At 37.0% G+C, this 22,176-nt stretch overlaps 2 protein-coding genes across 2 annotated transcripts in view; both read right to left on the bottom strand.

Moving 5' to 3' along the window:
- Positions 1-14,396, bottom strand: part of cfap65 (cilia and flagella associated protein 65) — a 35,865-nt gene extending 21,469 nt beyond the window's left edge. The window contains exons 1-16 of the mRNA XM_061919413.1: positions 14,263-14,396; positions 13,608-13,690; positions 11,686-11,858; positions 9,510-9,612; positions 9,244-9,410; positions 8,880-9,088; positions 8,660-8,796; positions 8,347-8,572; positions 8,004-8,272; positions 7,755-7,931; positions 5,603-5,844; positions 5,232-5,388; positions 3,390-3,527; positions 2,995-3,246; positions 2,771-2,910; positions 2,568-2,652 (exon numbers count right to left, since the gene is read on the bottom strand). Of these exons, the coding sequence (XP_061775397.1) occupies positions 2,568-2,652; positions 2,771-2,910; positions 2,995-3,246; positions 3,390-3,527; positions 5,232-5,388; positions 5,603-5,844; positions 7,755-7,931; positions 8,004-8,272; positions 8,347-8,572; positions 8,660-8,796; positions 8,880-9,088; positions 9,244-9,410; positions 9,510-9,612; positions 11,686-11,858; positions 13,608-13,688 (2,556 nt within the window). The 5' untranslated portion in view covers positions 13,689-13,690; positions 14,263-14,396. The remainder of the gene's footprint in view (positions 1-2,567; positions 2,653-2,770; positions 2,911-2,994; positions 3,247-3,389; positions 3,528-5,231; positions 5,389-5,602; positions 5,845-7,754; positions 7,932-8,003; positions 8,273-8,346; positions 8,573-8,659; positions 8,797-8,879; positions 9,089-9,243; positions 9,411-9,509; positions 9,613-11,685; positions 11,859-13,607; positions 13,691-14,262) is intronic.
- A 3,125-nt stretch (positions 14,397-17,521) lies between these two features.
- LOC133564908 (homeobox protein Hox-C4a-like) overlaps positions 17,522-22,176 on the bottom strand; it is a 9,054-nt gene continuing 4,399 nt past the window's right edge. Inside the window, exon 3 of the mRNA XM_061919441.1 lies at positions 17,522-18,887. Coding sequence (XP_061775425.1) covers positions 18,591-18,887 — 297 coding nt within the window. The 3' untranslated portion in view covers positions 17,522-18,590. The remainder of the gene's footprint in view (positions 18,888-22,176) is intronic.

The raw sequence follows: 22,176 nt of genomic DNA, 5'->3' as shown, positions 1-22,176 counted from the left end.
GTGCTGGGATACCCATGATTTCAGCCTTTCAAAGTTCCAATTTTTGACTTAGGTATTTGTCAAATCATAGTTACGGCCCTGCTTGCACCAGTCCCCCCCTTGGTACACTTATTTTTTTTTTTAACATTTGAAGACTTCACTTTTCAGAAAAGCTTTTAGTTAATGGAATTTTAACTTTTTTAAATACTTTTTATTATGTTGCCCCTGTTATTTTAATTTAATTGTTGTTTTGATTCACCTACGTTTTGTGAAGGACTTTGGGATTTTTTATCTCTGAAAATCGCTTTTAAATCAAATTGAGTTACTTGTGGCGTTTTGCTATGTTTGGAAACATGCAGCAGACATGTACCACTTTTTATGGGCATCTTAGAGTGAGTTCTACGCTGCTCCCACCCTCTGGAACTCTCTTCCCAAACCCATCCGTGACTGCTCCATCCTTCCCACCTTCAAAAGCCTTCTCAAAACACACCTAGTCGGATCTGCTTTTAACCAGTGATTAGTGTTCTGTGTCCTGAATGTCCTTTCTTGTAATTTGCCTGTATTATTATTATTTTACAATGCACTGTTTTTATATTTCCTGTATTTTATATTATTACTCTGAACTGTTTTCTATACAACATTTTTTATCCTATAAAGCCTCTTTGAGCACTCTGAAACGCGCTATACCAAATAAAATGTATTATTATTATTACAGTGCATCTATAATTGATCCTACTTTTTAAGCATGCTGCAGGTGCGCTCATAAGACCCAAAAAAGTTTATTCATATAAATGAAAATACAAACGTCTTTTAAAAAACAAAAAAGCAAAAAACGCCAACAGACACTAAAACGCATCAATTTAATTTTTTTTATTCAGCACCTCAAGTCATCCATTAGCTATAAAAATATAACATTATATTGCTAAATAAACGATTTTTTTTTTTTTTTGACAGTACATAAATGTTGACAAGCATACGTAAGACAGAGCTGCAGTGGCATCACCAGTTTTCCCGTCTTTTGTAGACATACTTAATATAGACACAAACAGAGGCAGCTGAACTGTTTTAATTCTTTATAAATCGCACTGCATGTGCTAAATATTTATATTTGCATTTTCTCTTCCCAGTATTGTGGTCATTCTGATAATCAGCATGTGTTTTGCATATTAATAAAGACAGACTCGAATGATTTGTTTTCCTTATTTTACTTATTAAAGGCCTACTGAAACCCTCTACTACCGACCACGCAGTCTGATAGTTTATATATCAATGATGAAATCTTAACATTGCAACACATGCCAATACGGCCTTTTTAGTTTACTAAATTGCCATTTTAAATTTCGCGCGAAGTATCCTGTTGAAAACGTCGCGGTATGATGACGCGTATGATGACGCGAGCGCGTGATGTGACGGATTGTAGCGGACATTTTGTTCCAGCCCCGATCCCAGCTATTAATCGCATAATTACACAGTATTCTGGACGTCTGTGTTGCTGAATCTTTTGTAATTTGTTCAATTAATAATGGAGACGTCAAAGAAGAAAGATGTAGGTGGGAAGCGGTGTATTGCGGCTGCCTTTAGCAACACAAACACAAACACGGTGTTTCCTTGTTTCCTTGTTTACATTCTCGAAAGATGACGGTGAAGCTTTACTATGGAACATAGCGGTCAAGCGAACATGGATCCCTACCACATGTCAACCGGCAGGTTTCGGTGAGAAATTTGTGGTAATAAGTCGGCTCTTACCGTACACATGAGCGGTGAGCTTGTGTGGTTCCTCGTGCACCTGTCAAAGAGGCAGCTGCAGACTCTCTTGCCTCCTCCGACCGGCCGCCCCCGAACGTGGGATGCTCCCACCGTGGAGGGGGGGAAAAAAAATCTCAGCCCGGCCCCAACGGCTGCCTTCGCTTCGCCTCGTCGAGAAACGTGGCTTCCCTCAGAGACACTGGCGGTCACCACACCCGTGGCCACACCCCTCCGACTTTCAGGTATGACCATATAATCTCACAAAAACACTAGTAACACAATAAGCAGATAAGGGATTTTCCAGAATTATCCTAATAAATGTGTTTAATAACATCTGAATCGCTCCCACTGCCCTTTTCTTTTTTTTTTTTTTCTAGTCCTTCATTGTCACTTTCCTCATACACAAATCTTTCATCCTCGCTCAAATTAATGGGGAAATTGTCGCTTTTTTGGTCCGAATCGCTCTCGTTGCTAGTGGTCATGATTGTAAACAATGTGAGGATGTGAGGAGCTTCACAACCAGTGACATCACGCGCACATCGTCTGCTACTTCCGGTCCAGGCAAGGCTTTTTTATTAGCGACAAAAAGTTGTGATTTTTATCGCCGATGTTCTCTATTAAATCCTGTCAGCAAAAATATGGCAATATCACGAAATTATCAAGTATGACACATAGAATGGACCTGCTATCCCCGTTTAAATAAGAACATCTCATTTCAGTAGGCCTTTAAAGAGACCCAATCATCACGCACAAGCTTAACAGATCGTCTTACATATGATATCTAGTTTGCACGTGTTTTACTTTACACAAACCTTTCGTAGATCACGCCCTAAGTCTCTTACCAAGCTCTCATTAGACTCTAGTTGACCGGTATCTGGTTGAACAGAGATAAAATCCTGGTCTGACTCTGGAATGGTCCATTGGAAGCTATGATACCATGAAGAACATGACATAAAACCACTAGTTTTAGTAAGAGGTGAAAGACTAATGCACTGACAAATGTTACTTTTAATTTATAGAATATTATTACACCGCCAAAACAAACCATAGCGGCATGCGACAGATGTTCCTGATGAGGTGTGTCCGTTCAGCATGTGAGCCTACAGATGTATCTTGGAAATACAAAGTTCCTCCACCTTCCAGGGACATGCCAATCTTTTCCAACACGCTGAAAACAGTTATCTCCTAAAGAGCACAGAGAGAAGTGTACACAGGTGCAAACTAAAGGGAGTGAATATTTACTGCATGAAGGGCTCTTGTGTTGTGTACCTTTGTGTGTTGGGTTGCATTAAACTGTAGTCGCAATTTAATTCCCTCTAAAGGGGTGTCTTCTTTGGGAGTTGTTATGACAGTGAGAATTTGATGAGTCCCGGGTTGGACTAAGCCGCATCTTGGCACTAGTAACACTGATGCCTCCTGCTCTGAGCTGTCATTTAGGTTTCGACAGAAGGTGAGGGGCTGGTCTCCATAATTGCGGAGAAGCACTGTCTGATAGGATTGAACACTCAGCCCTGAAAACAGCTAGAACATATGAACAAAACACTGTAGTCAACAACAAGAGTTTATCCTCATGCACTTACAACTCAAAATACAAACTGCTTCTTTCGTTTTTCAATATAGGGCCTACATGAAACAACGTTGCTGTGTTTTTTTGTCTAACTCACCAATTGATTTGGCTCAAGAGAGCAGCATGGGTAAAAGTGCTCTTTGCCGAGTTCAAAGGAATGGCCAATCACTCTGACAATGACACACCAGGGTGGACATATAGGTGCCTCATCCTCGTCAGACGTGGTCTGCTGCATCTAGATACGAAAATGAGAGTGAACATTACCCGAAAAAAGAGGAAACTATAGTGTACAGTAGCCTACACAACATAACTTTAGAAACAAAACATGTATAGAATGTATTTCAGTGTAGTATACAGTACATTGACTATCCACTAGGGGTGTAACAGTACGTGTATATGTATTGAACCGTTTCGGTACGTGGGTTTCGGTTCAGTTCGGAGGTGTACCAAACGAGTTTCCACATGGACATATTAGGTAGCGCACCGCACGTTGTGTAAACAATGCAGAGCGAGTCACAACCCGCAGCAGGCTAGCAGCGACCGGGCTAGGACAACATGCAAAGGCCAGACCTGGAAGACCCTCCCGCCTCTTTAACATCTTCCCTTTGGGAACACTTTGGCTGCACGCTGCGGTACAACAATGAGGACGGAGGTTTGCCGACATTGTTCAGCAGCAGTAGGGTACGCTTCTGCCAACACATCAAACATGCTAACTCCTTTGAAGCGTCACCACCTTGGCGAGTCAGGCAGGGCTAAAGCAATAACAAATGTTTTTATAGCAGCAAAATTAAAACCATCCCTCCTTCCATTTTCTACCGCTTGTCCCATTCGGAGTCGCAGGGGGTTGCTATATTGCGTTAAAAACTAGATTTTGATCCACTTCTATGGTGGAAGAACAATAAGCCCGTATATCCTCCTACTGCCAAGTTAGCCAGAATGGGAGGGGGGAGGGTGGTGGTGGTGGGGTTGATGAACGTGGACCCCGACTTAAACAAGTTGAAAAACTTATTGGGGTGTTTGCATTTAGATAGATAGATAGATAGATAGATAGATAGATAGATAGATAGATAGATAGATAGATAGTACTTTATTGATTCCTTCAGGAAAGTTCCTTCAGGAAAATTAAAATTCCAGCAGCAGTGTACAGGGTTGAGATCAATTAAAAAAATAAAATAAAATAAAATAAAATAAAGTAAAAAGTAAATAATGGGGGTTTAAATGGAACCAAAATAGAGAAATATTACAATAAGAATAAAAAATAAAAAACAAAAATGGGAATTAAAAATATAACGGTAAAATAAGAATATAACAAGACAAAGTAGGCAATAGTGACCCTGTTATGAAAACGTATTGCGCTGTTATTGTTTTGTATCCCCTGTCATCCTAGTACCCCCCGCCCCAGAGAGGAGTTGTACAGTCTAATGGCGTGTGGGACAGAGGAGTTTTTGAGTCTATTAGTCCTGCACTTAGGATGAAGCAGTCTAGCACTGAACAGGTTCCTCTGGCTACTGATAACACTATGCAGAGGGTGACTGGCATCATCCAGGATGCTCACTAGTGGTCAATTGTACGGAATATGTACTGTACTGTGCAATCTACTAATAAAAGTCTCAATCAATCAAAAAAAGTACTTTATATGTAGAAAGGTTTTGTTAAGAAACCATTCTGAGCCGTATCTTATTTACTTTTTATTTTACACGTTGACCACATTAACCTTGGCAATGGACCCTGTGTGTATATGTATGTTATGCCATTGTTTACAAATTTGGTAAATAAATAACCAAAAAATTTATATTTTTTGTTTTCTTAGTGTACCGAAAACGAACCGAACCATGACCTCTAAAACGATGTACGTACCGAACCGAAATTTTTGTGTACCGTTACACCCCTACTATCTGAAAATGAATCCCTGGTAGAAAATATTGAAATAAATTCTTACTACTTTAACAGCCAAGCATTCAAGTTGAGCTCCATGTAATGTATTTGGCTCTTTCGGATTATATGACACTCGGAATGACGTGGACTTTAGTGGGGACAGGTCAGTTTTTATTGGAGAGATGGAGAATGGAGAGTTTCGGGCATTGGTCCACACCAGGCTGGAACAAAAGCAAATATACATTAAAACTACTAGGGTAAATTTATTCTCGAGAGAAAGCAAGTGGTGCATTCCTGTACTGTGTTTATTAATCCGGGATTTGGGTTAAAAAATTATGGGTTAGGGGGACAACAGGGTTGGGTGTTAGCCTTGGGGTTTAAGGTAGTCAGGATTAAAGTTGGGTTATCTAATAAATAACAGGTAAGCCATTTTACGTGATTTTCACAGAGGTGTTGTTGGTGATGGTGACAGCCTTAGAGAGCGTAAACGAAGAAGACAAGCCGGAAGAACTGTTGTGATGAAACAGCAGCTCACTGGGGACCACAGATACTTGTGTTGGTGGTGAAGATAAAGCGGTCGGAAGTGAATCCACCTCCCAGGTGGAGCAGTGTCTGTCATTGTCTTCCCTAGGAGTGCTGAACGTCACACTCGAGCAATCTAGTTGTCGGCTTGATCGCTAGAAGACACCAAAGAAAAAAAAACAGTGAATGAGCACTATCAAAATCATAATTTCTTGTTAGCGCGTTCCATTGACTCATGTGCTGCACATAGTTATTTCAAATGGTCACTGATGAAGTAGTAGTTCAGATGGCTTACTTGCATACAAAGATTCATACTCAGTTCACGTAGATGTAAATGTGAACTGTTATCTGTCTATAAATTCCCCAGGTATTGACTATCAATGAATGACCAAGAATCTTTGGATCATCTATCACTGCTTTCAGTCCGCACAATCACAGTAAAACAACTGGATGACTAAAATGCTGGGAAATTCATGTAACATTAAAGGGTAAATCAGATCAGATTGTATCTTGGATGATTACATCTACAAACCTTAACCTTTACATGAGTGTTAAAAAATGCCGGTACTTTAGGAAATATACTAAACTGGACAGTGTTTTCCATACATTAATTTACTTGTTGCGGCCCAACAGAAATAGATTTTGCGCTACATTTTGTGCTTGCTCATAATTCAGGTTTAATTCAGGATATGCATCTGGGGCCACATTCATGAATGGTGAAATGTGCGTACACATGCATCTTTCATCGCAAATGTTGTTATTTATAGAAAATTGTATGTGGAAAAGAGTGTGTATTCCAACACACTTACTCAACCATGCAAGTTATTCAGACCCTCGGATCAGTGATGCCCAACAGTGTTCTAATCCTCTAATTCTGGGTATCTTGTATATTGGTATTGGTGGAGAGCTTGTCCACACAACTCACTACATAGGGGATTAATAATGAGAAGACAACATACAAATGTGCACAGCATGGTTTTATGGATCAGATTATTTATTTTTTTAGCATATGTAGATATTAAAGTGTGTGAGTGTACAATGTTTCAGAATGGAATTCATACAGTTTTTAAACGAGGCCCCTGATCGGCCAAGGGATGTATTGACAACGTTGTTATTATATTTAGCAAGTATTCAGACTCAAAATTCAGTTTCCCCCCCCCAAAAAAAAATATATATATGCATACAAATCCAGTGACCATTCTGGTGTTATTGTACACTTTTGGAGACTTTGTATAATTAAAAAATATTTGTGGAAGAGTGTGTATTCCTACACACTTACTCAACCATGCAAGTTATTCAGACCCTCGGATCAGTGATGCCCAACGGTGTTTTAATCCTCTAATTCTGGGTATCTTGTATATTGGTATTGGTGGAGAACTTGTCCACACAACTCAATACATGGGGGATTAATAATGAGAAGACAACATACAAACTTGCACAGCATGGTTTTATGGATCAGATTTTTTTTTTTGCATATGTAGATATTAAAGTGTGTGAGTATACAATGTTTCGGAATGGAATCCATACAGTTTTTAAACGAGGCCCCTGGTCGGCCAAGGAATTTAATGACAACGTTGTTATTATATTTAGCAAGTCTTCAGACTCAAAATTCAGTTTTTCAAAAAAAATATATATACATATGCATACAAATCCAGTGAACTTTCTGGTGTTATTGTACACTTTTGGAGACTTTGTATCATTAAAAAATATTTGAAAACACATATTTCTCTTCTCAACATGAAGCCTTGTGCTGCTCTGGGCCCCCATCCCTTCACACAATTTCATCTTGCTTGATACATGAAACAACACAAAAAGAAGCAGTATTTCTAAATATATTAATTTGTTTATTGATGTGTTTTATCACTTTTTGTCTCCATACAAATCACACGCACATGTGTCATGGCCAATTATTCAAATTTTACGATGGAATCGCCCCAATCGGCAACTCAACTCCACGTATAGATAGCAGACCTGAGGGAAACACTGCCTTATATATGTTACAAGAGTGGAGTTTGTGCACTGTAACAATTCTAATGGTGTTGGGCTTGTAACCAAGTACTTTTACCTCATCCACAGGAAAGCAGAGTGCCTGTGTGTCCGATTGCGTGCTATAGCTTCGCAGCAAAGCACTAATGATTTCAGACGGTTCCTTTTTGATCTCTGACAAATGTTCTTGTGTCAAAACAGCTGGTTCCTGGACATCTGAGTAACAGGTTCCAATCAGGTCAAGGAACAAAGGTTCCTACAAAAGACAGATATTATTTAACATGTCAAAAGACCTAACAGATAAAATGGTTTGTATCAAAATCCTTACCGCCTGAAGTATTAAACAAGATACACTTCTGTGATATGCAATAGGCATAGTGGGGAGGTAGGATATATGCAGCTTTACACTGCTCTGTTGTTTAACGATACCACACTGTGGTTGAATGCTGAACACACTGTGCCCAGTGCAGTCAAGATCCCATTGATATGTTGCCTCAGCAGATGATGAATTAACCATCTCAATTGTCTGTGAGCATGTATCGCCTTCCTTAATACAGCCAAAGTCAACCACAGATGAAGACAATGACAATTTAGGACCTGAAATGTTCACAGAGTTTGTATTTATAAGATGTCACAAGATGATTGTATTTATTACATTTGTGAAGTCCTACCTGCACTGTCTCCAGTGAGCTTAAGCACTGTTTGGTTGAGCGCCCCTTTGCACTCTATTGTCAAATACTCAACAGAGACAGAATCAGCAACAGTAGGTACAAAGGTGACTTTAGCTGACACGGTTTCACCTGGGGCAACATTACCGCTGTTGATGTCACAGATGAACTCAGACCCTAACAAAGGCAGGCCTCCAGAAAGACGTGTCAAAGAGAAAAATGCTGTTACCTAGAAGAAAGCGGACAAAGAAAGATTAAGAAACCATGGAGAGTGAGTTTGGGTGAATAAATGTGAATATGGTAGTGCGCTACTCACATGTGAGGGATTATATATGTCAAACCCCTTTTGTACACTTTTTCCAATTGGGACGGATCCAAAGTTAAGCTCTGAACAACTAGGATCATTTTTACTCTCGGGGTTTGGGCTTCTCAGGTAAAGACATGGGTACTTGGCTTTCAGGAAAAGCAGACACAAGATAAAAAGTCAATGATTTTGCTGGTTGATATAAGGTTGTATTTTTTGGGGATTACAGTACCAACTCCCTGAAGAAGCACTGTGCAGCAGCTGTTTGTCTCGCCTCCTTCTTCTCCAAAGTTGCAATAGGCATGTTTATGAAACAAGAGTGCCGACTGGGGTTGGAACAAGACGGTAATGTGATGCACCTGGCTGGGTTGCAGCACACCTTGGACTGGACTCACTTGGAAAGGTTCTGAACACTCCCACTTGAAGTATGTACGGAGTTTGCTGTGTGAGGAATGATATAGGTGGATAATTTCCAGAAAAAGTTGAAGACAAAATACATGTTTAATATACACTACAGAGAGTGTCTTTTCTTGCTCTATTTTCTATTATCCTACTCTTTTTTTAGATTTCACAATCCGTCTTACACTTCCATGTACCTCATATTTTTTAAGAGAAAGACAGCAGAAGCAGACTGATGAACAGCACAAAGTGGAAGGAGTACAGTGTCTGGAACTTCCAAGGCAGGACAGGGAGCAATAGCCTGAAGGAACACTTGGAAGCTGCCACTTTTACTCTGGAACTCAATACTGTCTTCATAGTTACACTGCCAACACAAAATAACATTGCAGAAACCACATCAAACATGAGCAATAGATCATTTTACACTTAAGTATGACTAACAATGTTTTGATCAAAGTATTACCCTTTCGAATGGTGTAAATGTGACTGGTATGGAGAATGAAGTTCCTGGGCTGATGGCAATGATCCGTGAGACAGAGATGGTGAAGAATTTGGACACCGGAGGTCTAACAGGGAGCAAACAAAGTTAACCTATGTGGATGTATAGCTTGGTGAAAATGTTACTTACACAATTTTTGTTTTTTCGGTAAACACTCCCTAAAAATGTGCATTCATGTTTTTATGAATGTAATTGTTTGTTCCGGCTGTTTGTTGTTGCAATGGGGATTCATAATACTACACAATGGATACCAACCCCAAATCACCTCCCCCCCATCACATCCACACCCTCAATGTACAAGGAACACTTAACTTGCTCATGTGTACAAACTGAGCTGAACTGGGCTTTCATTTGGTTTGTTTTGCGGCCATTGTGTTTACATTTTATTTGCACTACAGGATCCCAATTTATTTAATATTTTTATTATTATTATTACATTTACATTATTATGTTCTTGTGGTACTCATAAGACACAATCTGGGACCTCAGGCATTAGATTTAATGCCATTGCATGGGTCTCATGTATGCTGGTTCCTTGAATCCTTGATTTTTAAATTAAAAAGGCTCCTAATATAGTTTTGTCAAAACTATTATTAATCAACTTGCCAACTTACTGTTAATATTTGGTTATTTTCTACTGCATCATGGTTGTAGCTACACTTATGATAAAATATACTAAGCAACTATTCTTCTGTTGTTTTTTTACTTACTATTAGTTTTAGACGATACTACACATTTAGGTATCGATCCAATACAAAGTAGTTACAGGGCCAGTATTGGTCATACCAATATTGATACTGATACTTCCAATGTTCAACATATTTGTATGATTCAAATTTTGACTCCAATTATAATCAGACAACAACACAGGATGGCGGTTTAACAATATTGATTAAATATTTAAACTATTTATTACTATTGGCTCTGATTTGGTTTTTGCCCTTACATTCCTCATGTGTCTAGGGAATTATTTCCTGAGTTTGTAAAAAATAAAAAAAAAAGCCAAATAGTTTTGGATCTTAAAAAATATTGATCTAACCACTATAGAATCGACCTTGTACTGATAATATACACGGTAAAACTTCTATCGATATGTGTATCAATCTGCCCACTGTTGTTTGCATTCAAGAGCTCTAGCATGATAATGTTATTTGTAATAAACTTAGACTCACATTTTGGAGGGATTTTAGCCGCTTGCAAGAAAACTACAGTGCATTAAATCTGATTAAATCAAACTACATATATAGCACTTTTCATACACAGGCAAGTGGCAAACACAAAGTGCTGTAGAAAACAAAACAATACAAAAATAATAGTATAATAGAAGAAAATATATACACGCACACAAACACACACACACACACACACACACACACACACACACACACACACACACACACACAGCAGTATTGACAATATCATAGCAAAAACAAAACTCAGTATTTGAAGAAAAACCCCGCATTTGAGGCATTCTTACTGGAGAATAACTAAAATTAATGGAATTTTAAATAATAAAGTAAAACACATGAAAAAAAATATGTAAAAAGGTTTAATTTAAATAATGTAATATTACATTAATAAGTTAATAAAAACATACCCTTGAGAAAATAATAATAAGAATATTATTGGATAGAAAACAACACAATAAAATAATAAAAAACATGATCAGTAAAAAGTCCGATTAAAAAGGTGTGTCTTTAGCCTTTTTTTTTTAAATGTCAATGCTTTCTGCAGTCCTTAAACTCTCTGGACGGCTGTTCCACAGGTGAAGGCCATAGTGGCTAAATGCAGCCTCACCGTGGGTTTTTGTTCTGGTATTTGGTAAAGATAAAAGGCCAGTGCCTGAGGACCTCAGGATCTGCGAGAGTTGATACGTTAAAAGCAAGTAAGATAGATAAGAAGGTGCAAGGTCATTAAGACATTTAAAAACTAATAGTATAATTTTTAAATCGTTAATGACCCATCTGTTTGCTTGTCGCTGTCAAACTCGCGGGACATAGCTAGAATGTGAAATCATCATGCATTACCTACCACTAAAAAAACGATAGTATTAAAAGCACTATCATCAGATCATGATTTATATTGTCTATATCACACAACAATCCTACAGCTGTGTGTTGCCCTTGAGGTCAAAACTCACCTCAACTGAAGCTTTTGAATCTTGAGGCCAATATTCTTTAACACTAGAAACTTGGTGAATTCTCTCCCCTCATTCCAGTCCTCCCAGACCAGTTCTGTCTTTGTTTCCAGTCCCAAGAAGTTGCTTCCATAACTGAATGCATGCCGCTGGTGCTTCTGTTCGCTACGTGAATGCTGTCAAAGAAGGTAATACACGAAAAAATACATCCATTTTCTTTACCACTTCTTTTCAATAGGATGACATATGAGCTGGAGCCTATCCCAACTGACTTTGGTCGATAGGCGGTCTAGTCCTTGGTAGTCAATCATAGGGCACACATAGCTAACACACACTCATATTCACACCTATGGACAATTAAAATGTCAAAATTCACCTTTTTAACCACGTTTTGATGTGGGAGGAAGGCAAAATACAAAAAAAAAACATACACTCAAAAAAAATATAAGATCAATGATGTAGGCTACCTACCGAAGCGATTCAGAAACATGGAATTATATCACGGTGACTGTTTAATTGAAGCACCCTTTCTGAATCAACAAAGTATTGAGCAAAGTGTGATGTGATTTTTTTATTTATAATACATTTGCAAAAAAATTCAACATTTCTGTTTTTTTCTGTCAAGATAGGGTGCCGAGTGTACATTAGTGAGAAATAAAATGAACTTTTTTGACTTTAGCAAATGGCTAAAGACAAATATTAGGGTCTGAATCCTTTCTGTATCTACCTACACACACACACATATACATATATACAGTCGTGGTCAAAAGTTTACATACACATGTAAAGAAATATATATATATATATATATATATATATATATATATATATATATATATATATATATATATATATATATATATATATATATATATATATATATATAAAAAAATATATATACATATATATATATATATGTGTATATACATATGTATACATATATATATGCATATTCATATATATAAAACCATATATAAATGTATACATATATATAAACAAACATGTATAAATATATACATATATACAAACATTTATAAACATATGTGTACATATATACACATACATTAAATATATATACACACATGTGTATATATACATTATATATCTGTGTATACATGTATATATATATATATATATATATACATATATATATATATATATATATATATATATGTGTGTGTGTTTATTTATATATACATATACACATTTGCATGTACATATGTGTGTATAATATGTATATACATTTATCAGTTACCATTGCACCAAGAAAAATTCCTAGTTAGTAAACCCGATCTTAAACAATGGCAATAAAAACTATTTTGATTTCCATTAATACACAGATACACACACATAAATATATATAAATATATATATATATATATATATATATATATATATATATATATATATATATATACACACACACACATATAAATATATATAATATATATACATACATATATACACATATATACATTTATATGCATATATATATATATATATATATATATATATATATATATATATATAAATATATATATATATATTTTTTTTTTTATAGATAGCCTTGTGTGAATGTGAGTGTGAGTCTATGTCTGTACATCTGTGTTGACCCTTCGATGAAGTGGCAACTTGTCCAATAGCACCATGTTCCTGGATGACATTCTAACAATAAAATAGCATTTGTATCTAAATCATTTTTTTAAAGTTGATTTAAACAATTAATCCAAATCATAAAGCTTGATTATTCTGATTTAAAAAATATCATTTGACAGCACTAATCATGGGGCATACATACCTGAAGAATATAGAGTGGTTTAACCTAATCATTTTCTCCATTATATTGTTTATGGACGGATTTCTATAACAAAGCACCATTGAACTCATTGAAGTCATTAAAAAAAGAAACTTTAAAAGAGGCTTACTTTGACATTGTTCAAAGTGATTGACGACTTCCATTGTGTGTCTGATCCAATTGGCTTTGGAACCCTCGACTCCGCTATCATGGCTGGGGAAAGAAAGGCAACGTGAAGTTATTATTGTGATCGTGTATTTACCAACATGACGCAGGCTTAATATTATTTTCCTGCATTTTATTTATTCTTTTTTGTTGAGAATTTAAAGATCAATACTTGACACGCAACATCACAAAACATACATTTACATGAATGGCATGTTCGACGTCAAACACTAAGTGGTGACCGCATTTATCCATGTGTTTAAAATTAAGGGATTTTTTTCAAATTACGTCATCGGCGTCAGGAGCAATTCCGTTTTGCTGACGTCACATTGGCTGACGTCACATCCTAAAGACGTTTGTCATCAAAATCAAACCGCGGTATGGCTCGTGCTAACAGGCTAACGACCTAGCACACAAGCTAACGTCACATTCTTGAGCCGTACACCCAGAATCTTCTTGTTGGTATTAATTCGATTTTTGTTAATCACACAAAGGCCCTCCGACGCAGCATACTTTGTACTCGACGATAATTATTCTAAATTAATACTCAATTGTTTTATTTTTTTTTAGTCGCTCCGAATAACATTAAGTTTGTCGCTACTTGTGACAAACAAACTCACCTTTGAGAAAATGGCCGACAGAAACTTCTTATTCCATCTGTGCTATTTTATTAAAAAGTTGAGCAACCAAGCAGGGGAATTTGCAGCGCGCAACAAGTCCTTGGCAACGTGTTTTGTGTTGCCATAGCAACGACGGAAGCCGGCACGTAAAAAGAGAACTTGGTAAGTGCTCTTATTGTATATAAACTAATTACACTCCCACAAATAAACTTCAAAGAGCTTTAAAATTATGTATTTAAATTTGCGGACTATTTTATTGCATGTAATTTGAAGTTTGAATATATATTGTTAAACCTATTATTATAATCAGTATATCACTTCATATATTGATCTGCTTTTTTTCTTTCTCTCGTTTTTTGTATTCTACTCATTTCATGTAATGTATTTATTGCTAAAGAAAAGTTCGTAATAATCTCTGTAAGAAATATTTTTAAAATTCTTATTAATACCATTGTCATTGTTATCCAAGTGTTAATATTTTGTATTTTCTCTCCTTTATTCCTCCTTATTAGTGTAATTTGAAACTGATTCATTTGATTTAATAATAACTTTCATAAAATGTTTTTTTTAATCAATTAACATACAGTACAGTGCTGCTAATAATCCTTATTGTGCTACAATTATAGCAATAATATATATTACTTGTATTATTATTGTAAGTATAGTACAGTATAATTATTGATATAACGATATATTAACAAAAAATACATTAATCATTAATATTATATGTACATATGTATATATGTATATATATATATATATATACATATATATATATTATATATATATATATACATATATATCTATATATACATATATATATATATATATAAATATATATATATATATATATATATATATATATATATATATATATATATATATATATATATATATACGATACATCAGTCAATGTTTATTTATATAGCCCTAAATCACTAGTGTCTCAAAGGGCTGCACAAACCACAACAACACCCTCGGTAGAGCCCACATAAGGGCAAGGAAAACTCACCCCAGTGGGACGTCGGTGACAGTGACAATGATGACTATGAGAAAGCTTGGAGAGGACCGCATATGCGGGCACCCCCCCCACCCCCCCCCCCCATATATTAATTATTAAAATTATAGTATTACTATTACATTGGTTGTATTGATTATATTGTCGATAACTATATTAATTATAGCTATATTAACTCTAATTACAACAAATGCAATTATTATTAATTATAATTACATTGAAATTATTAGGAAAATAGATGGATGGATTATTGTTATAATTATCATACAATAATGACATTATTGACCGTACTGGATCAGAATATTATTTATGGCAATAATTATAACTATATATTCTATAGTTATAACAATAACAATAATAATAACAGTAATTATTATTGGGAGAGTGGCCGTGCGCAACCCGAGTGTTCCTGGTTCAATCCCCACCTATTACCAACCTCGTCACGTCCGTTGTGTCCTGAGCAAGACACTTCACCCTTCCTCCTGATGGGTGATGGTTAGAGCCTTGCATGGCAGCTCCCTCCCTCAGTGTGTGAATGTGTGTGTGAATGGGTAAATCTGGAAGTAGTGTCATAGCGCTTTGAGTACCTTGAAGGTAGAAAAGCGCTATACAAGTACAACCCATTTATTATTTACTGGACTATTGCTGTTTACTTCTTAAATGTGTTTATGAATACTATATATAAATACTTCATCCGTGGAGGTAGGTCCGTTTTCTCTTCTTGTCCCCTCTCTTCTTTTTTCTATTCCCTCTTGACTCGGTCCGGTTGAGCCAAACATTAAGTATGTCCAAACATGTAATCCATCCATCCATCTTCTACCGCTTATTCCCTTTGGTGTCGCGGGGTGCGCTGGTGCCTATCTCAGCTACAATCGAGGGGAAGGACGGCGTACACCCTGGACAAGTCTAATCGCAGGGCCAACACAGATAGACAGACAACATTCACACTCACATTCACACACTAGGGCCAATTTAGTGTTGCCAATCAACCTATCCCCAGGTGCATGTCTTTGGAAGTGGGAGGAAGCCGGAGTACCCGGAGGGAACCCACGCATTCACAGGGAGGACATGCAAACTCCACACAGAAAGATCCCGAGCCCGGGATTGAACCCCAGACTACTCAGGACCTTTGTATTGTGAGGCAGACGCACTAACCTCTCTGCCACCGTGAAGCCCCAAACATGTAATAGTTTGACACAATTAAAAGAACATAATAATCATTCCACACTTCTCTTTTGTAAAGCAAATCTGTACATCATATCCAGGCATCTCTTGTTTAACAATATTTGCTTGTATGGCTCGACAGAGCAGGTTAAAAATACACAAATAAAACAATAAAATTGTAATTATAAATAAAAACAATTCTCAATCATTTGTCTCATACCACAACTTTATTCAATGAAAAAATGGCAACAACTAAAATCACATTTTTGAGGTGAAATATATTAAATTATATGACTCTTGAATTATTGTGACAAACTCACACCAAATAACATTTTCAAAATACAGGGAAGAAGTAATTACAGTAATCCTTTGTTTATTGCTGTTAATAATATAACAGGCCTGACCGTGGAAAATACATTTCCGCAAAGTAGGAATTATTCATTAATTAATCCAATATATAAATAGCCAGGACATTAAAAAGAAACTGTTTAAGACCTTCCAATTACCTTTTTGTAACATTATAAGAGCCCTCTAGAAATTAAATAACACCCACAATGTCACCATCCATCCATCCATTTTCTACCGCTTATTGCCTTTGGGACCGCGGGGGGCGCTGGTGCCAATCTCAGCTACAATCGGGCAGAAGGCGGTTTACACCATGGACAAGTCGCCACCTCATCGCAGCCCACAATGTCACTATTACATTTATTCAATCCAATGCAATGTTGCCTGAAGCTGAGACAAATCAATCAATCATTCAATGATTATTTATATAGCCCTAAATCACTAGTGTCTCAAAGGGCTGCACAAACCACAACGACATCCTCGGTAAAAATTTGAGGCGCAATGTGGGGAGGGACGACCAATGCATTTTTTTTCAATTCAGCGCACCAAGCATGTTGACACTTCTAGTTTGTGAGCCTCTAATGCAATTCAATTCACATTCAATTCATACAATTTGAAGATAGAAAAAGCAATGTGACAAACATGTCCATCTTAAAACCAATTTATGAAAACGTCTGTTAAGAGTTTAAATATATATATATATATATATATATATATATATATATATATATATATATATATATATATATATAAATTTGGAGGAATGTGTAATTAGTTTCAAAACCAGCCAAAAAAAGCAAAAGTGAAGTGCTGTTGCTATGTCTCGCTTTATATACGCAACTTAAATACATTTAAAGACACAGTATCTATTTATATTTATTGTTCGTATGAAAGTCCTTCATGTCGGAAACATTTTTGGAGTCTAAAGTCATGAATTAGTAATTTTGGAGGTTGTTCAACCATTGAAAGGCAGTATCTAAGTCAGGGGTAGGGAACCTATGGCTCTAGAGCCAGATGTGGCTCTTTTGATGACCGCAACTGGCTCTCAGATAAACCTTAGCTGACATTGCTTAACACAATAAGTAATGAATAATTCCGCTGGTAATCACGATGTTAAAAATAGCGTTCAAAATATAAAACATTCTCATCCGTTTTCTACCGCACCTGTTCAAGCAATATCAATGTTATTAAAAAATAATTTGAGACTTATTATACTCTAAAAATGTTGGTCTTACTTAAAAAGTGCACGCATTTACTTGTATTATTACTTTGGTACTCTTGTCTTGTTCTGTATTTTATACAGTATTTTGTATTTCTATAGTGTTTTTTATATTGTACAGGATTACTTGTTATTTTTAATAGATAGTAGTCTGTTTATTTCAATTGTTAGTTTTTCCTTTATTACCTCTTGTGTTATTTATTTTACCCCATATTTGTTCCCACAACCTCACCTTAAGTTGGAGTCTTTAATCTCGTTATATGCAAATATAATGACAATAAAGTCTATTCTATTCATTTCTATTCTATTCTATTCTATTCAGTGTTAAAAAATATGATATGGCTCTCACAGAAATGCATTTGAAAATATTTGGCTTTCAGGGCTCTCTCAGCCAAAAAGGTTCCCGACCCCTGATCTAAGTGGTCATGATGTAAAACAAGTTTCCCTGGCTGATAATGTACAAGTAAATACTTCCCATGTACCTGTTTGGGTGCTCAGCAATTGGTAGAAATAAATAATATGTTTATGCACTACAGTTTCCATTGTGCATCGTCTTCTGAAATGTAAACCATAAAACATGTACTAAGGCACAACCCCATTTCTTTCCTCCTCCAGCTCCTTTTGTAAAAAGGAACTGTAGTTCCCTGCCGCTCCGCCGGCAAGCCTTAGAAGAGAACATGGCATCACACTTGTGTCCTCATTTTCTTCCTCTCCCTCCAGCTCGTATTCATCCTCCAAGCTGGAGCTATGAGAGTCAACCTGAAGTTTGACACTGTCAGGTTTTTCACTGTCGGTCAGTGGAGATGATGGGCTTGCTTGCTCCTTCGATTTACGACTTCTCTTCCACTTCATTCGTCTGTTCTGGAACCAGATCTTAACCTGGTGTAAAAGAACACATTGGAAGATGTTTAATCAATTGTAATTGCAAACAGTTGTCGTGGTCTGCATGACTGTTTTCAGGTTTTGTGTTGTTTTGTTTAGTATAGGGTAGGGTTGTACGGTATACCGATAATGGTAAAGTATCGTGATACTAATGAATCATATTCGGTACTATAACGCCTCTAAAAAGTACAGGTGATACGTTAATTTGTGGTATCATCCAAAACTAATGTAAAGCACCCAAACAACAGAAGAATAAGTGATTATTACATTTTAACAGAAGTGTAGATAGAATATGTTAAAAGAGAAAGTAAGCAGATACTACTAAGATAGAATATGTTAAAAGAGAAAGTAAGCAGATACTACTAGTAAATGAACAAGTAGATCAATAATTAATTTGCTACCACTTGTCCTTAATAATTTTGACAAAATAATAGAATGATAAATGACACAATATGTTACTGCATATATCAGCAGACTAATTAGGAGCCTTTGCTTGTTTACTTACTAATAAAAGACAAGTTGTCTTGTATGTTCACTATTTCATTTAAAGACAAAATTGCAATGAGAAATATACAAATGTACCGTAAGATTTTTTTGTGAAAATAAAGCCAATAATGCATGCAATTTTTTGTGGTCCCCTTTATTTAGAAAAGTATCAAATTACCGAAATATATGGGAATATATTGTGCAACGGGACAACACTAGTACAGGAGTGTCCAACATTTTCCACTTAGGGCCGCACACTAAAAAAAATCTAACCACGTGGTATTGATATTTTTCTTTTTAATATCAATACAGTATATAGATTTTAATAACTTCAGTGCTCCCCTCAAGTCTGGTCCCATGGACCCGGAAGGTTCTCAGTCATCCATCCATCTTCCTCCGCTTATCCGAGGTCAGGTTGCGGGGGCAACAGCCTAAGCAGGGAAGCCCAGACTTCCCTCTCCCCAGCCACTTTGTCTAGCTCTTCCCGGGGGATCCCGAAGCGTTCCCATGCCAGCCGGGAGACATAGTCTTCCCAACGTGTCCTGGGTCTTCCCCGTGGCCTCCTACCGGTTGGACGTGCCCTAAACACCAAACCAGGGAGGCGTTCGGGTGGCATCCTGACCAGATGCCCGAACAACCTCATCTGGCTCCTTTCGATGTGAAGGAGCAGCGGCTTTACTTTGAGTTCCTCCCGGATGGCAGAGCTTCTCACCCTATCTCTAAGGGAGAGCCCCACCACCCGGCGGAGGAAACTCATTTCGGCCATTTGTACCCGTGATCTTATCCTTTCGGTCATGACCCAGAGTTCATGACCATAGGTGAGGATGAGAACGTAGATCGACCAGTAAATTGAGAGCTTTGCCTTCTGGCTCAGCTCCTTCTTCACCACACTTGTGAAGAAGGAGTTCTCAGTCATAAAAATGTTAAAAATCCATCCATCCATCCATTTCCTACCGCTTATTCCCTTTCGGGGTCACGGGGGGCGCTGGCGCCTATCTCAGCTACAATCGTATTATTGTTTTAATGCAAAAATCTCATAATCATCTTCTGTGCTTATAAAGGGTTTTTTTTATGTTTAAAACCTTTCTGAATGTCAAAGAAAACCCCAGTTTTTTTATGTCACAAACACAAGACATGGAATTATTTTCTTCCCCTAACATTTCCATTTAAAACATTTGATGTGAAGTAATGGGAGCCTTAAATAGCTCAATAATTCATAACATTGTTATTGAATAATTCTTGTTTTTTAATTGGGAACATTATCAGCAGACCTATGTAAGCGTCAATATATACCTTGATGTTGCAGAAAAAAGACCATATGTTTTTTTAACCGATTTCCGAACTCAAAAAGGGTGAATTTGGCGATTTAAACGCCTTTCAATTGTTCACCTGTCGGAGCAATGACCTTTCATCCATGACGTCACATCGTGAAGCGACCCGCCATTTTCTCAAACACATTACACACACCAAGTCAAATCAGCTGTTATTTTCTGTTTTTTCGACTGTTTTCCCGTACTTTGGAGACATCATGCCTCGTCGGTGTGTTGTCGGAGGGTGTAACAACACGAACAGAGACGGTTTCACGTTGCACCAGTGGTCAAAAGATGCGAAAGTCCCTCGTTAGTTCTGCACACTTTACCGACGACAGCTATGCTACGACAGAGATGGCGAGAATGTGTGGATATCCTGCGACACTCAAAGCAGATGCATTTCCAACGATAAAGTCAACGAAATCACAAAGGTGAGTTTTGTTGATGTGAGTGCTAATCAGACATATTTGGTCACGGCACGCTAATCGATGCTAACATGCTATTTAGGCTAGCTGCATGTACATATTGCATTATGCTTCATTTTTAGCTATATTTGCATCCAGCCTTTCCCTCCACCCACATTTAATGCCAAACAAACACATACCAATCGTTGGTTGAAAGGCGATCGCCAAATTTGTCCGCGCTTCCTCTCGTGCCGCTGTCTGTCGTGATATGGCTCAAAAGCTTCTGTTTCTTCTTCAATTTCGTTTTCGGTACATGCCTCCATACTCCAACCATCCGTTTCAATACATGCGTAATCTGTTGAATCGCTTACGGCGCTGAAATCCGAGTCTGAATCCGAGCTAATATTGCTATACCTTTCTGTGCTATCCACCATATTTGTTTCTGTGTGGTCACGCAGTGACGTCCCAGGATAATGGACGGGTGGATATAACGATGGTTAAAATCAGGCACTTTGAAGCCGTTTTTCGGGATATTGCAAGATGGGTAAAATTTTGACAAAAACTTAGAAAAATAAAACAATCCACTGGGAACTGATTTTTTATTGGTTTTAACCCTTCAGAAATTGTGATTAATGGTCCCCTTTAAGCAATGACAGTTTTAAAGAAAAAACAAGCTGCATTGCAGCTTTGTGTTAGAGTCAAAGCAATTTTGTCGTGTTGCATTTCACCGGTATACTTTTTTATACTACTTTTTTTTGTAATAGTATTTTTGAATAGGCTTTGATCCGTTAAATAATTAGCTACAGGCCACAAATGGCCCACGGGCCGCACTTTGGGCCCCATGTGGTTTAGTGTTTCTTCTTGTCCTGCACTGTTCCTTTTGTTATACTTATTGTTTTCTGCAGTGACTTCACCCCTAGGCTTCTGAGCGCTATTTTCCTCACCTGTTCTTGGTTAGCAATTAGGAGCCTCACCTGTCCCTGATTACCATTCAGGAGGGTTTATATACTAGTGTCACCTGGCTCCTTACACTGGTTTTCTACTTAAGTAATTAAACATTTTTACCTTTCTGGTTTTCCATCCTGG

This window comes from Nerophis ophidion, linkage group LG13 (assembly GCF_033978795.1).
Source record: "Nerophis ophidion isolate RoL-2023_Sa linkage group LG13, RoL_Noph_v1.0, whole genome shotgun sequence".
Taxonomy (NCBI): Eukaryota; Metazoa; Chordata; class Actinopteri; order Syngnathiformes; family Syngnathidae; genus Nerophis; species Nerophis ophidion.
Note: the sequence above shows the minus strand (reverse complement) of the source record. Positions and strands in the feature narration are given on the sequence as shown.